General features: G+C 49.2%; 5 protein-coding genes across 5 annotated transcripts; 3 read left to right on the forward strand and 2 right to left on the reverse strand.

Moving 5' to 3' along the window:
• Window positions 1-301: 301 nt before the first annotated feature.
• Window positions 302-1935, forward strand: RHO25_005509 (uncharacterized protein; the record flags this gene model as incomplete). Its single annotated transcript, XM_065602656.1, has 3 exons — window positions 302-637; window positions 685-1024; window positions 1073-1935. 3 exons carry the CDS (start codon window positions 302-304, stop codon window positions 1933-1935), a joined length of 1539 nt encoding a protein of 512 aa, XP_065458728.1.
• A 190-nt stretch (window positions 1936-2125) lies between these two features.
• On the reverse strand, window positions 2126-3852 carry RHO25_005510 (uncharacterized protein; the record flags this gene model as incomplete). Its single annotated transcript, XM_023596409.2, has 2 exons — window positions 2126-3460; window positions 3511-3852. 2 exons carry the CDS (start codon window positions 3850-3852, stop codon window positions 2126-2128), a joined length of 1677 nt encoding a protein of 558 aa, XP_023457272.1.
• Window positions 3853-4996: 1144 nt separating this feature from the next.
• RHO25_005511 (uncharacterized protein) lies at window positions 4997-8578 on the forward strand (the record flags this gene model as incomplete). The annotated part of the gene is made up of 2 exons (XM_023596410.2): window positions 4997-7839; window positions 7891-8578. The coding sequence occupies 2 exons, from the start codon at window positions 4997-4999 to the stop codon at window positions 8576-8578; spliced, it is 3531 nt and encodes a 1176-aa protein (XP_023457271.1).
• A 1325-nt stretch (window positions 8579-9903) lies between these two features.
• On the forward strand, window positions 9904-11244 carry RHO25_005512 (uncharacterized protein; the record flags this gene model as incomplete). The annotated part of the gene is made up of 2 exons (XM_023596411.2): window positions 9904-10166; window positions 10221-11244. 2 exons carry the CDS (start codon window positions 9904-9906, stop codon window positions 11242-11244), a joined length of 1287 nt encoding a protein of 428 aa, XP_023457266.1.
• A 98-nt stretch (window positions 11245-11342) lies between these two features.
• On the reverse strand, window positions 11343-12473 carry RHO25_005513 (uncharacterized protein; the record flags this gene model as incomplete). The annotated part of the gene is made up of 1 exon (XM_023596412.2): window positions 11343-12473. One exon carries the CDS (start codon window positions 12471-12473, stop codon window positions 11343-11345), a length of 1131 nt encoding a protein of 376 aa, XP_023457265.1.
• Between the last annotated feature and the right edge of the window lie 2233 nt (window positions 12474-14706).

Below are 14706 nucleotides of genomic sequence, written 5' to 3' on the forward strand. Positions count from 1 at the left end.
GCGTGAACTGAAGGCACAAGTAGAAGTAGAGCGCTGCTCTTCTTTGCCGTCTCTTGCGGAAGGTCGCAACAGCGCTGTCGATCAGGTAGCAGAAGCTAATGCAGCTGCGGACGCTGATCTGCCCAATCTTCTCCTTGAGCTTCGTCACGGAAAGTCACCGAACCATGCCCTGCCTTTCGCGGGCGAAGCATCGTGTACGGCTTTCAGCGATCGCTTGTTACACTGCATCGACAGAAACCAGGATACTGTCTCACACAGCGCTTTGCCAGACCACATTTCGGGTCCCATGTTCAATCGACTCATGAGTTCCAACTACCAATTACCAGATCGTGTCAGAGCAAGCCTCCTCATACGAAGAGTCGATCGTTTCATTGGCAACAACTATCAATTGTTCTTGAAAAAGTCCTTTTTCAGAAAATTCGACGAAACTTATGCTTCGAACAATTTCTCCGATGTCCTCTGGGGATGCCATCTCTTCGCTTTGTTGGCACTTGGAGAGCTGTACTCCTGCTATCATGCCGAGCCCACTAACGGGAAGGATGTTCCTGGAACTGCTTATTTCCTCCAGGCCATTACACTATTGCAAGATGACTATGAGCATCCATCTATCGAGCAGATCCAAGTGCTGCTCCTCTTGGTGAGCTCATCGGCTCCCTGATGTGGCAATGGTACTAATTTACAAAGTCATTCTACGCAAATTGCATCGGCCGACTCCAATCCGCTCATGTCTACTGCGGTATTGCACTTCGATCAAGCATTAGCCTTGGCTTGCACAGATCGAGAAGCACCACAACTGGGCTATCTCGTAAGGACCAAGAACATCGGCGCCGGATCTGGTGGACGTTATACCTATTCGACAGATTGATCTCGTCGAAACTCGGCTTTCCGCTTGGAATCAGAGATGAGGACATCGATGTAGAGATGCCATCTTCCGAGAGCCTGACTTCCGAAGACCAACAGGAATTCCATGATCCCAAGCATCTTTGTGCTCACGTTAAGCTTTCTAGGATCACTGGCAGCATATGTGAGTGCACCGTCTGCTTCAGCAACGCTCTACTAAGCATGTGATCAGTGACCGACGTCTATTGTCTTCCTAATCATGGCACGACTACATTCGTACGTCGCGTTCATCGGGTGCTTAATCAGCTCCGCAAGTGGGACAGTGAGTTACCAAGCGAGCTGCGAATCCAGGCCGACAACTCTGCAAGAAACCTTTACACCCTGCACATGCACTACCATCTATGCATCATTCAAACCACAAGACCGATTCTCTTTCACATCTTCACAACAGAGTTGCAAAGCTCCAATGCAACACCGTCGCATTCCTTCTCACCGACCACCCTGGCTCTAGCAGATGCATGCAAGCAATCTGCAATGTCCACGAACCATCTTCTGTCGAGACTCTTTATTGACGGCAATCTGGCTGTCTTCGGATACTTCGACTCGCATTATATATTCTCATCGACTCTTATACTCATCATCGCAGGAACTATGGAGCCTGCCGCGAAGTTGTCAGAGGCCGTACAGATGGCTTTCAGTCTGCTGGGCACGATGGCCTCCAATGGGAACGTATCGGCGAAGGACTATCTGCGCCGTCTGGGAAAGATTCAGAGCTCCATTATCACAAGTCGTGATGCGTCTCTCACAGCGAACGCTTCAGCGATGCCATCTAGAGTGTCCCCCGGCATTACATCTGAAGCCGCAACAAGCAGAGTTCCACACGCCTACCAAAACGAGTCTGAGCACAACTGGCCTCTGCCCAGCTCTTACTTCCAAGACGATGCAGTACAACCCAGCGACCCACTCGGGAATCCTTTCATCGAAGACTTCCTCGCCGAGAAAGCTTTTGAATGGCCAAGCGGTCCTTCACCTCAACAAGACATATTTCGACAGTTCACGCACGAGCTTGGTGATGAGCTTATTTTCGGCTTCTGACCTTATGCGATTTTTTTCTTCTTCTATTTCCATCTATGTACAGTCCAAACACTCAGTCGCGCCAAGTGCAATATGCATAAGAATATGGCTCCAAATCACATGCTCTCATTACTCGTCGTCATTTTCATCATCAGCCCAGCTTGAATCATTCAGGTGTGCTGTCCTTCCTCTTCTCAGCGTTTTCATCTTCCTACGAGCTCATGACTCTGGCGATCGGCTGAGGTGTCACAGATCTTGATCTCCGCCCTCTTGCCTCTCGTCGATCTGTCGTCTCGAGATACGAGACGTTCCCGCCAAACTTCTCACTGATTTCTCTGGTAGGAGAATCGGGTGAATCTCCCTCCTCTTCCAAAGCCTTCGTGTTGAGAGGAGGCAGCGCTCCAAAGATGGGCTCCATATCCTCCAGAGTCTTTCCCTTGGTTTCCGGCACGAACAGCCATGCCCATACGCCCATGCAGACCATCAATGCAGCGAAGAAGAAGTACGTCCCGTACCCGAGAGAGGTGATCATATATGGCGTCGTCCTCGAAATGATGAAAGACCACAACCACTGATCGGCCGTTGTGATGGCAACACACAGCATTCTGATATCGAGCGGGAAGATCTCAGAACAGTATACCCAGGTGATACCTTGCCAAGTTGCGCAGTAGATCAAGCCGTAGAGGTACACGCAAACCATGGCGAAGTAACCTGCTCCGGACCGAGAAACTTCACCTGCAGCTGCAGCTTTCGTGGGATCGTTCTTCAAGACGTAGCCTCCGAGATACCACATTGGAAGTGAGCCCACGAAGGCTCCCCAGATGAGACCTGGACGACGACCGAGACGTTCGACAAGCCAGACGGAGAAGATGATCATACCGAGGGTTTTTGCTACACCGTAGAAACCTGTTGCGAAGAGTTTGGTGTCGGTACCAGTGATTCCGAGGGTTTCAAAAATTCGGGGGGAGTAGTATGTAATGATATTGACGCCTGTCAAGTTCTGGAAGGCCATGAGGAGAAGACCGATACCGATTCTGTTGCGGGTACCCTTCTGGAAGAGGCGCTGGAAGTAGTAACGCTTTGGATTCTTGAGTCCGGATGGTGGTTGGACGAGCAAGTGCTGGGTACGGATGTCGTCAAGTTCACGCTGGATGTATTCGTGGTCTTGAGGAAGGTTACGAATCCAGGAGAGCGTCTTTGCAGCGTCCTCCCAGCGGTCTTTCTTAACGTAGTATCGAGGCGACTCTGGACACCAGAAAATGCCAACGGCGAGCAGCAGACCAGGCAGGAGCTGGAGGCCGAGAGGAACGATCCATTGGACTTGACCGCCGCTGGAGATAGTTTGATTTACGGCATAATTTATCCAGAAGCCTAACATGCCTCCTCCTTGAGATAATATCTCGAATATACCTATGAGTCGACCACGAATCGAGGGGGGTGAAGTTTCGGCGATATAGACGGGAACCTGGAGAGAGACCATACCAATGCCAAAACCGGCAATGGCGCGACCAGCATAGATGAGACCAATGATTCCACTTGAAGCAGTCTGGACTGAGGTCAGCAATCGCCAATTCAGCATACGCAATCACAACTCACCATGATAGAACCGCCAATGAGGAAGATGATAGATGCGATGAGAATGGCATTCTTGCGACCGATCTTTTCGCCAACTGGGAAAGTTAAGAGTGCACCGAAGAAGGTTCCAGCTTGGAAGGTCGATACGATATTGCCTTGCAGTGTGTCGCGCTGGAATTGAGTGACATCGACAAGACCAAAGTCGCGGCGGAAAGAGTCCAATGCCATGGTGCCACCAATGACAGACGTATCATAGCCCATAGCCAGCGCGCCCATGGACGCGATGAGGGCAATCATGTGGACCTTCCAGTTTCTGACCTCTGGAGGGTCATCGGTATTGTTGGCATGGAGTGTGATACCCATGTTGGCGGTGGACCGCCAGACGGTGGATAGTTTCTTGAAGGCCTGTGTCTCAGTGCAAACTGATTCTAATGAACAGAAAAGAGTCGACCCACTCAGTGAAAAGTTGAGGCCGCCAACTGATGGAAGAGATAATGGAACACTGATCGGCGGCCTACCTTATACGGATGAACGTTGCAGTATCTTTTGCGCCATGTGGCAGCTCAAATGCCGCTCGCCGCACATGCTCCGGTAGAAAGATACTGCAAAGAGCTTCCCGACGGAGTCACAGGTACGGCAGGGTCGCCACTACCGCTGTGCTACCCCGTCGTCTATGCACCCCAAAGAGGTCTCACCTGCACTCCATGCGGGGTTGACAGCACCACGAGCCCGCCACGAAGTATCTAGACCGTGCGGCCTGTGCTCCATACTGGATGGCAGCAGAGAAAAGTGGTGCTAGACGCATAGTGGCCGCTGGGCCTATGCCCGGGCGGACTGCAGAACGGAGCGCCATGTTGATGCAGGAAAGGAAGAGAGCGGGATGCCAAGACGATCCTACCTCAACCAGTACCGGAGGCACTCAGGCCATCCAACCAGTCCTAAGGCCATTAAAGGTACACATCACGTGCTATCGATCGTCCAGACATGGTGTGCTGCATGTGCGGTGCCGAGCCCGTTTTTTAGCGCCGAATTCTGCTTGACTCTGCAACATCACTGTCTTGGCCGCCGCTGGGCGGAGCCTCCTCGCCTGACCTGGCGGCCGTGATTGCAAGAATTTTGCCGCCGCGAGCTACGATCGTTTCGCGCATTCTAGCGCCAGCAACCCAGCTGTCGACGGCCTGCGATTGCGCCCTGGCAGCGTGACGGGATTTGCCCCCGTGCCCGCAGCATACGTCGATGGCTCCGATCCTGCCAAGCGGTTAGGCTCCTGGGTTTGAGGACGGGCGCAGCTATGGACCAAGGCCTTTGTCGCCGCTGTCAGCGCGAAGGCTGTGCTGCGCCTCGATCGAGTCTCAGGTGAAGTAGGTGGCTCAGGGACGTTTCTTTTAACTATGTATACTCATGCACACTGATCCTCTGGGCCGCAAACACGATCAAGTTGCCTTGTACGACGGCAGTGCATACCAGAGGCCGCCATACGGCATAGACTCTGATCGACTTCGACACAATGGCGGGGCCACCACTACCACGCATAGATGTCGAGACATCGCCGGATAACGAGACGAACAACAACGAGATTACGCCTACGCCGACGACTCCTCTACCAGGTAGCAGAGACCGAGCCCCCAGTTCTCCAACAATGCTACAAACACCAACATGGCACGGTCGCGAACGATCAACGAGTGGACTGAGCGGAAGCACACAATATTCAAATCTCAAAGTGCCAGACACATCATATGGCGAGAAGGGGAGCAGCGCTTCAAGCGTATTCAGTCACGAAGTGCGAGAAGATGCGCTGAGACCAGATCCTGGCACGGAAAAGGACTTTGATGTCAAGGATAACAAGTTCGCGTTCTCCCCTGGACAGCTCAATAAGCTGCTCAACCCCAAATCTCTGAACGCATACGCTGCTCTCGGTGGTATCAAAGGCATCGAGCGAGGACTTCGAACAAACCTACAAACGGGTCTGAGTGCAGACGAGAGCACACTTGACGGAAAGGTGACATTCGAAGAAGCGACTCAATACGGAGAGAAATCAAAGACACTCGGCTGGAATGAGTCCACACCTGCCCCAACGGCTCGAGAGGCCGCCACATCGAAGGGATCTGGCACGTATCTGGACCGACTGAATGTATTCAGCAACAACGCTCTTCCTGACAAGAAGCCCAATCCACTTTGGAAGCTGATGTGGATCGCATACAACGATAAGGTGTTGATCTTGCTCACCGTTGCCGCTGCCATCTCTCTCGCCCTTGGACTCTACGAAACATTCGGCGCATATCACCCCCCTGGAGCACCACCTCCAGTCGATTGGATCGAAGGCTGCGCCATTTGTATCGCTATCATTATTGTCGTCCTCGTTGGCTCTCTGAACGATTATCAAAAGGAACGCGCTTTCGTCAAACTCAATGCGAAGAAGGACAAGCGAGAGATCAAGGTTATTCGATCCGGCAAGTCGATTCAGATCCCAGTCCAGGAGCTCACCGCTGGTGATGTCCTGCATCTCGAGCCTGGTGACATGGTTCCAGTCGACGGCATCTTCATTGGTGGTCACAACGTCAAGTGCGACGAATCTTCTGCTACTGGTGAATCCGACGCTCTCAAGAAAGTCGGTGGCGAGCAAGTCATGAAGATGCTCGAGGAAGGCCACACCGATCTCAAGGATATGGACTGCTTCATCATTTCTGGCAGCAAAGTTCTCGAGGGCATCGGTACATATGTCGCCACATCTGTTGGTGTCAACTCGTCCTACGGCAAGATTCTGATGGCTATGCGTGTCGATATGGCACCAACACCACTTCAGGTCAAGCTCGATGGTCTGGCCACTGCTATTGCCAAACTCGGAACGTCTGCGGCTGCTTTCTTGTTCTTCGTCCTGCTCTTCCGCTTCGTTGGCGGACTGTCTGACAACCCACGAACGAGCTCCGAGAAGGCCTCGCAATTCCTCGACATTCTGATCGTCGCTGTTACAGTCATTGTTGTCGCAGTGCCCGAGGGTCTGCCACTCGCTGTCACTCTGGCCCTCGCTTTCGCTACTACTCGTTTGGTCAAGCTGAACAACTTGGTCCGTATCTTGAAGTCTTGCGAAACCATGGGAAACGCCACAACTATCTGTTCCGACAAGACTGGTACTTTGACTACGAACGTCATGACTGTGGTTACTGGCACATTCGGCGAACGTTCTTTCGATGATAAGAACAAGAATGGGGACGAGACTACCACCACCGCTTTTGCCCAGCAATTAAGCACCGAAGAGCGCCGCCGCATCGTGGATGCTATCGCGATCAACTCTACTGCATTTGAGGCTGACGACGGTACCTTCGTTGGTTCGAAGACCGAGACTGCCCTCCTCGCCCTCGGCCGTATCCTCGGAATGGGTCCTGTTGCAGAGGAACGCTCAAACGCCAACATCGTCCAATTGATGCCTTTCGACTCTGCTCGCAAGTGCATGGGTGCTGTCCAGAAGCTTTCTGATGGAACTTACCGCCTGCTCATCAAGGGTGCCTCTGAGATTCTCCTTGGCCACAGCACAAACATCGCCACATCTGCTGGTCTCGTTCCACTCGACAGCGCTGAGCGTGAACGCATCGAGGCCATCATCGACGACTACGCCAAGCAGTCTCTTCGCACCATCGCTCTGATCTCCCGCGACTTCCCCCAGTGGCCACCAGCTGGCTGCACTGTTGAGAACGACCCACACTCTGCCGATATGGACCTCGTGTTGAAGGAGATGACTTTCGATGGCCTTGTTGGTATCCAGGATCCAGTCCGCCCAGGTGTCCCAGAGGCCGTCTCCAAGTGTGCCTATGCAGGTGTCAGCACTCGTATGGTCACTGGTGATAACGTCACAACTGCTAAGGCTATTGCAACTGACTGTGGTATCTACACTGGCGGCCTCGTCATGGAAGGCCCTGTCTTCCGTACCCTCAGCGAACAGCAAATGGACGAAGTCCTTCCAAAGCTTCAGGTTCTTGCACGATCTTCTCCCGAGGACAAGCGTATTCTGGTTACTGGCCTCCGCCGTCTTGGTGAGATCGTCGCCGTCACTGGTGACGGTACCAACGACGGTCCTGCTCTCAAGGCTGCCGATATTGGTTTCTCCATGGGTATCTCTGGAACTGAAGTCGCTAAGGAGGCATCTGCCATTATTCTCATGGACGACAACTTTACCTCGATCCTGACTGCTCTGATGTGGGGACGTGCCGTCAACGACGCCGTTCGCAAGTTTTTGCAGTTCCAGATCACCGTCAACATCACCGCTGTCATCATCACTTTCGTCTCCGCTGTTGCCAACGCCGACATGCAATCTGTGCTTACTGCTGTGCAATTGCTCTGGATCAACCTGATCATGTAAGTCATCAATCGTGCCTTTCACTGAAATTTATCGCTAACAATTCTCAGGGACTCCATGGCAGCACTCGCACTCGCATCTGACCCACCGACTGAGGAAATCCTCGACCGCAAGCCAGCTAAGCGATCAGCACCTCTCATCAGCACTATCATGTGGAAGATGATCATCGGTCAAGCTATTTACCAGCTTGTCGTGACCTTTATCCTCTACTACGTGGGACCCAGCATTCTCAATGTGGTCAGAGACGGCAGCGAGATCCGTTCCGTGGTCTTCAACACTTTCGTCTGGTTCCAAGTGTTCAATATGCTTAACAACAGACGTCTGGACAACAAGTTCAACATCTTCGTCGGATTCTTCAAGAACTACTTCCTCATCGGGATTTTGGCCATCATGATCGGATGTCAAGTCATGATCATGTATATAGGCGGCAGGGCTTTCTCAATAAGCAGAATCGGGGCAAGAGACTGGGGTATTGCTGTGGTTCTCGGTGCTGGATCGCTCCCTTGGGGTATTCTGGTCCGTCTGTTCCCCGATGCATGGTTCGCCACCCTTGCCAAGTTTTTTGGATGGCCAGTGGTCCGAGTTTACAGGCCACTCAGCCGCGCAACACACGCAATCTCTCGAAAGATCAAGGGACTGCGCCGCAGCAAGAAGGAAAGCCAGGACGTGGCCTCCGAGGCTGAGGCCCAGGAGCAGGAGGCTGAGAATGAGAAGAAGGCTAAAATTTCCGTGGTTTGAGCCTCAGGCAAGACAACCAAGCACAGTGATAGACAGATTGCATAGCGGCATTGATCGGAGAGAGGGATACAGAAAGAAACACAATAACAAAATAGATATAGAAATGATTGACGGATAATGACCAGATAACAAGCAAGCGAGAGTGCCCTCTATGGAGGACTTTCATGTAACAGATTAGAAAACAAATCAAACCATTTAATTACAATCTTCCTCTCCTCTATCTGTTGTCGTCGTGTCATGGTGGTTCCACCTCAAATGTGCCGTAACTTTCGTTCTTGCACTACGTTGCTTGGTCTCGCCTTCCACCCGAGCAAGCATTCCAGCATGCAACTGCTAAGATTTTCACGAGAACTACTGCACCCCTCTCGCCGAGCAAATGCTTCACATGTTGTGGCACCTCGCGAGGCGTATGTGATAGCGGAGACTGCGGAGAACCATGTCCGTTCGTGCTCCCACAGCTGCGAACCACAATATTCTCGGCTGTTGAGTAATACTTCCAATACGAACATCGACGACGACATCACTATTGCACGGGCGTTGCAAACCTCGGATATTGCACGTCACTTGTGGGCATTCCTCCCGAGAGACATTTGATTAATTACGTCTGGGCTTGTGGGCACTGACACCTTGGCTACACTGTGCTTAGCACACCATCTCATCACCAGTAAGTAAGAATTCGCTTATTGGGCATGAGGTATCATAGTTTCCATGCTACAAAAGTGTACTGTACACCTTGTCCGCCCCCAACACACATCATGCGACAGAAAGCCTGTATTTGAGGCAGAACCTTCTTCCGCGGCTGGAACTTACACAAGTGGCGCCCATTTTCGCCTTTCTCCGCGAACTTGAGCAAGCAGTCCAAAGACTTGACAATCTTGGCGGCTTGCACTGCCTCAAAACGCTTGGCAAAAAGATGCCCTCCTCAGTCACCTCACGCGGGCGGAATACCACCTTTGGTCATTGTCTACCGCCGGTACGAAAGCCGGTCTTTGACGGCGGCAGAAAGAGGTAAACATGTACTTGGGGTAAGCTCATCCAGCATTCACCCCTCCCCCAACCCTCGTCTGTTGGAATTGTTCTAGAAGGACTCTATTCGCAACCTCAGGTTCCCTTGACTGTATTTTGTGTTTGCTGAGAGAAGAAGTACAGAGATTTGACCTCGCAAAAGAATGATTGTGGTTCGTCGTCGAGATTTGCACTGTACATGGAACACGAGGCACGGATTGGAATGCTTGCATGCCTCAGTAGCAGCAGCAGGAGCCGCAGCAGCGAAAAGTGATCACCTGTTCAGGCTTGGAAGATAGAGGCCGCCCGCAACCAACAACATGTCGACTGCAGCTTATTCGCCGGAAACCGATCCACAAGGAGATGATGGAGTGCAGCAACCCTTGCAGAGGAGAGCAACGATTGGCGATCCAGTGTATGACAACCAGGTGATCAATCGGCAGAGGCGCAAAACTGCGATCGTCGCTTGCGAACGATGTCGAAGGCGTAAGATCCGATGCGATGGTAATCAGCCTTGCGCTACCTGCGCTAGGTTTAACGTGCGATGCACCAAGCCTGAGGAACGGAGGGAGCGGAGCAGCAGGTAGGCGGAGCCTTGTATTCTAGATTTGAGGCCAATTGCTGACAGGCCTCGCAGTAATGCAGAACATGCGGCGCTGGCAGATCGGGTTCGAATGCTTGAGGCCAGATTGGCGGCAGTGACAGCAAGCGAGCAGGCAGAGGCCTCTTCTTGGAATCCGCGTCCTGGCCCACCAGCTCTACATCTGGATACAAGCTTTAGTGCTGACATGCCCCACGCGTCTAGCGGCATGGATGACATGTCGATGAGTGATGACTTCTTGTCACCGAATAATGTACCAACAATACAGATCACAGGGCCGCATGGTAGCAATCCGTCATCTCCATTGGCTCTGTCGCCAAGTCCCAGTCTGTTCTCAGGAACGTCCAGAGCATCATCACCAGATCCATTTTCGGCAGTCTCAGCGTTCGATTATGGGAATGCTCTAGGTGCATCGACGCTCAATATCAGTGGACAAGGACCACATCGTACGCCACCGATGTCCCAGTGGGCCGATGTGTACAGTCAGACACTGCAAACGCCGGTCTCGCCAGGCGGGCATCACATCTCTCGTCGATCTTCGGTGTCTTCATTCGGCGGTCTGGGAGAAGCTCTTTGTGCACCTGCAGATCAGAGTGGTGACTGGGGCATGGACGATCCATTCGGAGAGCCAGAATACAATGAAGGCTTCGGCAACTTCGATCAATTCGTCCCGGAGCCAACACCATCAAAGACTCAGGCAGAAGCGCTAGCGGAGCAAGTATTCAGCAGCCGGTACCTGCCCATCGAGCGATCAGCATTCAGAGTCTGTCTGGAGGCAATATATTTGCTGCCCAGTCATACCACAGACGTGCACCCGACAGTGCATTCTATGCTTTCATCATATACGACATATACCTTGCGCGTGGCGAGGTGTCTGGTGTTCCTCGTGCTGTCCATTGGTCTTCGAATGAATGCCAACTCTGGCATGGGCGATGCCGGATTGCATGGCTGCTATCAACTGGCAATGCGGCAGATGAGTCGTCCAGACTTTTGGAGTGAGAATGGCGCTCAAGAAGTTTCCGTGTTGTTGAGCGCTTTTGCGGAAGTTTCCAGATCCTAGAGTTGATCTCCCGCACAGCTTACGATGTCATGATTTAAAGATAGATGGAAGAACCAGACGTGTCAAATTGGTAGACACCGAAAGTCGCCTGTCGATGCTCATCGCCGAATATATACTCCTCCTCTGCCAAACTCTTCACATTTGTCCAGCATCGCGTCGGACCGTATACCAAGCCAATGCATCGGAACTTCATTCATGACTTCCGATTTCGTGACGCTACGAGCCAACGAGACCGTTGGCGCGATTGCCTTGTGTGAAGCCGACGCAGCTGCAGTAGCTCTGCCGGCAACTACTGCTCCTGCTTTGATCCCTAGCTCTAACGGTAGTGTACGCAGACTAGCTCCGCGTAAGACGCTGGGGTCGCAAGAAGTCGAGGCGCACCTGAAAACTGGAGAAGGACACAGAACTTTCTTCCCGTCGCAAAGCACAATTCGGAAGTAGCCATCCTGGCATGCGAAAGGAATCCGGACGACAAGTGTTTCGCAGGGTCGATGATTCTGCACAGACTTGGTGTCTTTCACTTTTGAGAGGAATTTGGTGATGTCTCTTTGCCATGCACGTTCATCACCTGGCGGTAATCGATCCGAAGTGACTTCTTCCACAGGGGTGACATTAATCCAAGCTGACTTGACTCCCATTGCTGCACCGAGAGCCAGGCCTGTCTTGCCAGAGAAACCTCGCTTTTGCAACCAGAGCTGTCGAGTAGCAGGAATCCCGCGATCCGAGAAGATGGTGATTGTTGCTCTGGTCGTCAATCCGCGGTAGTAGACAACACCCAGAGAGTGTCGAAGAATGGAATAATGCTTCGTTGCCTCGTAAGGATGAGGGATCAAGCCTCCGGCGAAGTGCTTTGCATCATTGACAGCGGTTCCAACAGCGAGTCTGAAGTGATTGAGCTTCGTCGAAAGCTTTTCCGCCTCTGGTCTGCCATGCACAGATGAGGCCTCGCTGGCTTCATGCGTTGTTTCTGTTACAAGGACTATATCTTTCAGCTGCTGGTCAAAGTCCGGAGCCACTTCTTGTTCTGAAATTGCAGGTTCATGCTTGCTGTTTGGTCGAGAGTGCTCGGCATACGGATCACTATAGAATAGATCGTCGTAGCGTGGTGGGTCCTCAAAGGCACTGCCTTGACGGTTCAGAATTGGCGTACTGCGAGCATGTCTCAATGGTACAGGCTTTCGACGTAGTTCGGATGGCAGTTCGAGATACGGTCGAGCATTATCACCCATATCTCGTATGAGCGTTGTTGACGTGTATCGCACAACAGTCTGGGCAACTTGTATGCATTGTCTTCTTGTGCGCTTCTTGATGATGAAAGGTCTCGACGATGATGTCGAACGTTGATGGTTGCCATGTAGCGGAAAAGGGATAGAACTACGCGGCCGCTGAGGTCAAGCTTTCTACGCGAGATTGCATGTGTCAGGCAACAAGGCCAACAACAAGCACAGCCCTTCCTTTCCTCAGTCTTTCGAATTCGTTCTCTCACACTCAACATTATGTCCACCATACTGACAATATAGCATAGCATCGAATGTCGGACAAGATCATTGCTACGAAGATGTGCCGAAAGCGACAAATGGACTTCCGTATAGAACTCCGATCGGACGAGAAGAAAGTGCTTCCCGACGAACTTAAACGTTAAACTAATTAATGCATTGCATAGTCTATAGCGCTCGAGGCAAATATTCGGGCGACACTATTAATTATCGCAAGTCTCGTACTAAAAGAAGTTTAGTACTTTAATAGAATCCTTCGGCTACGATCCCTATAACGAAGTATAAAGATATATAAGCTAGATATATATAGTTAGTCTATCTCTAATATTATTCGCGCTTATAAGTCTACCTACTCTTTAAGAGGTTATTATAACTACTAATTCCGATATTCGATTATTAAGATAGGTTAAGAAAGAAGTAATATAGTAACTATTAACTATCTTTCTTTTAAGCTTATAGCTCTAGTAATACTACGAGTATATAGAGCTTCTTCGCTTATAAGCTCTATTCTCTCTAAAGTATATAGTTACTACTCTAGGCCCGATCGATAGCGCCTTCTATAGCTAATCTAATAGCGTGTTTTAATAGTAGAATTAGTACTAATTAAAAGTAAATTAAGTATTAATTAAAGGCTATAAGTATTAAATATAGAGGTCTAACCTATCTAGTTATAGCGGAATAAAGCAAAGTAAAACTCTCTCGAAGTAAGTAGTTAGAGAGGCTTAGGTTACTATCTACTATAAGCCTATAAAGAAATACTCTCTACTAAGAATTCCTAAAGCTTAAGGTACTACTTACCTAAGGCCTAACTATTAGATAGAGAGATATAGTATCTATAGAATCTTAAATCGTAATACTCCCTCTAATAGCCTATCTCTTAATAGCTAGTACTCTTCCTTAGTCTTATCCTCTATTATAGTAAAGGCTCTTATCTTGCTTATATCTCTAAAAGCTAAGACTATACTTCTTATAGATTCTAGATACTAATAGCTTAATAGTAAGTATCCTTTCTTTTAATATAGAGTATACTACCTAGCTTTAAATAACTCTAAGTTACTTATCCTCTTTCTCTTTTATTATTATCTCTATATAGCTCTTATAGTATAAGCTAAATACTCTAATCCTTCCTCTAGTTTAGGTTACCTAGGTATCTCTACTTCTTTCTCTTCTAGAATAGAAAGGATATTATTAGGTAATAAGTATAGTTAGGTATCTATAGTATCTCTAATAGATAACTAAGATTTAGATAGGCTACTAAGTAGAACTTAGATTCTATTCTTAGGTTTAACTATCTCTACTATTACTAGCTAGGCCTCTCTTATCTTCTTCCTAAGTAATAGTAAGCTAGACTATACTTATAATATACTCTATAAACTTGTTATTTAAAAGGTAAAGTACTACTATACTAGTTTCCTTCCTAATACCTTATTATCCTTATACTTCTTCTTTAGCTCTTACTAGATAGCTCTTACTATCTTTTTCTCTAATACTACCTCTTTATCCTCTTTACTAATATAAAGCTAAATCTAGTAGATTGCTTTATAGTTTGCCTTATTAGTTATTAGGATAGATATTAAGGTCTTAATAGTTAAGTATAGGTCTTCTCTTTTAAGGAATATAGCTATCTTTCTAAACTATTATTCTAAGTTCTTCTTAGAGAGTACTAGATATAGTCTCTTTACTAAAGTACTATTTATCTTATTTTATTTCTATTTTATTTTCTAAAGAGTTAACTTTAGGTATATATATTACTAAGTTCTTCTAACTATAGCTAAGAAATAAATTTGTTTTATATAGTAAAGGACCTATATATCTTAGTATTTAGTTCTTAGTATATATATAGGTAGAAATTCCCTTATACTAGACTATCTAGTAGAGGATTAACTATACTAAGACTCCTCTCTCTTAGCTAGAGCTTCTAGGACTCTATCTTCTAGGTAGCTCTAGAGTAGGTATTATACTCTAG

Source organism: Cercospora beticola, chromosome 3 (assembly GCF_033473495.1).
Source record: "Cercospora beticola chromosome 3, complete sequence".
Classification (NCBI taxonomy): Eukaryota; Fungi; Ascomycota; class Dothideomycetes; order Mycosphaerellales; family Mycosphaerellaceae; genus Cercospora; species Cercospora beticola.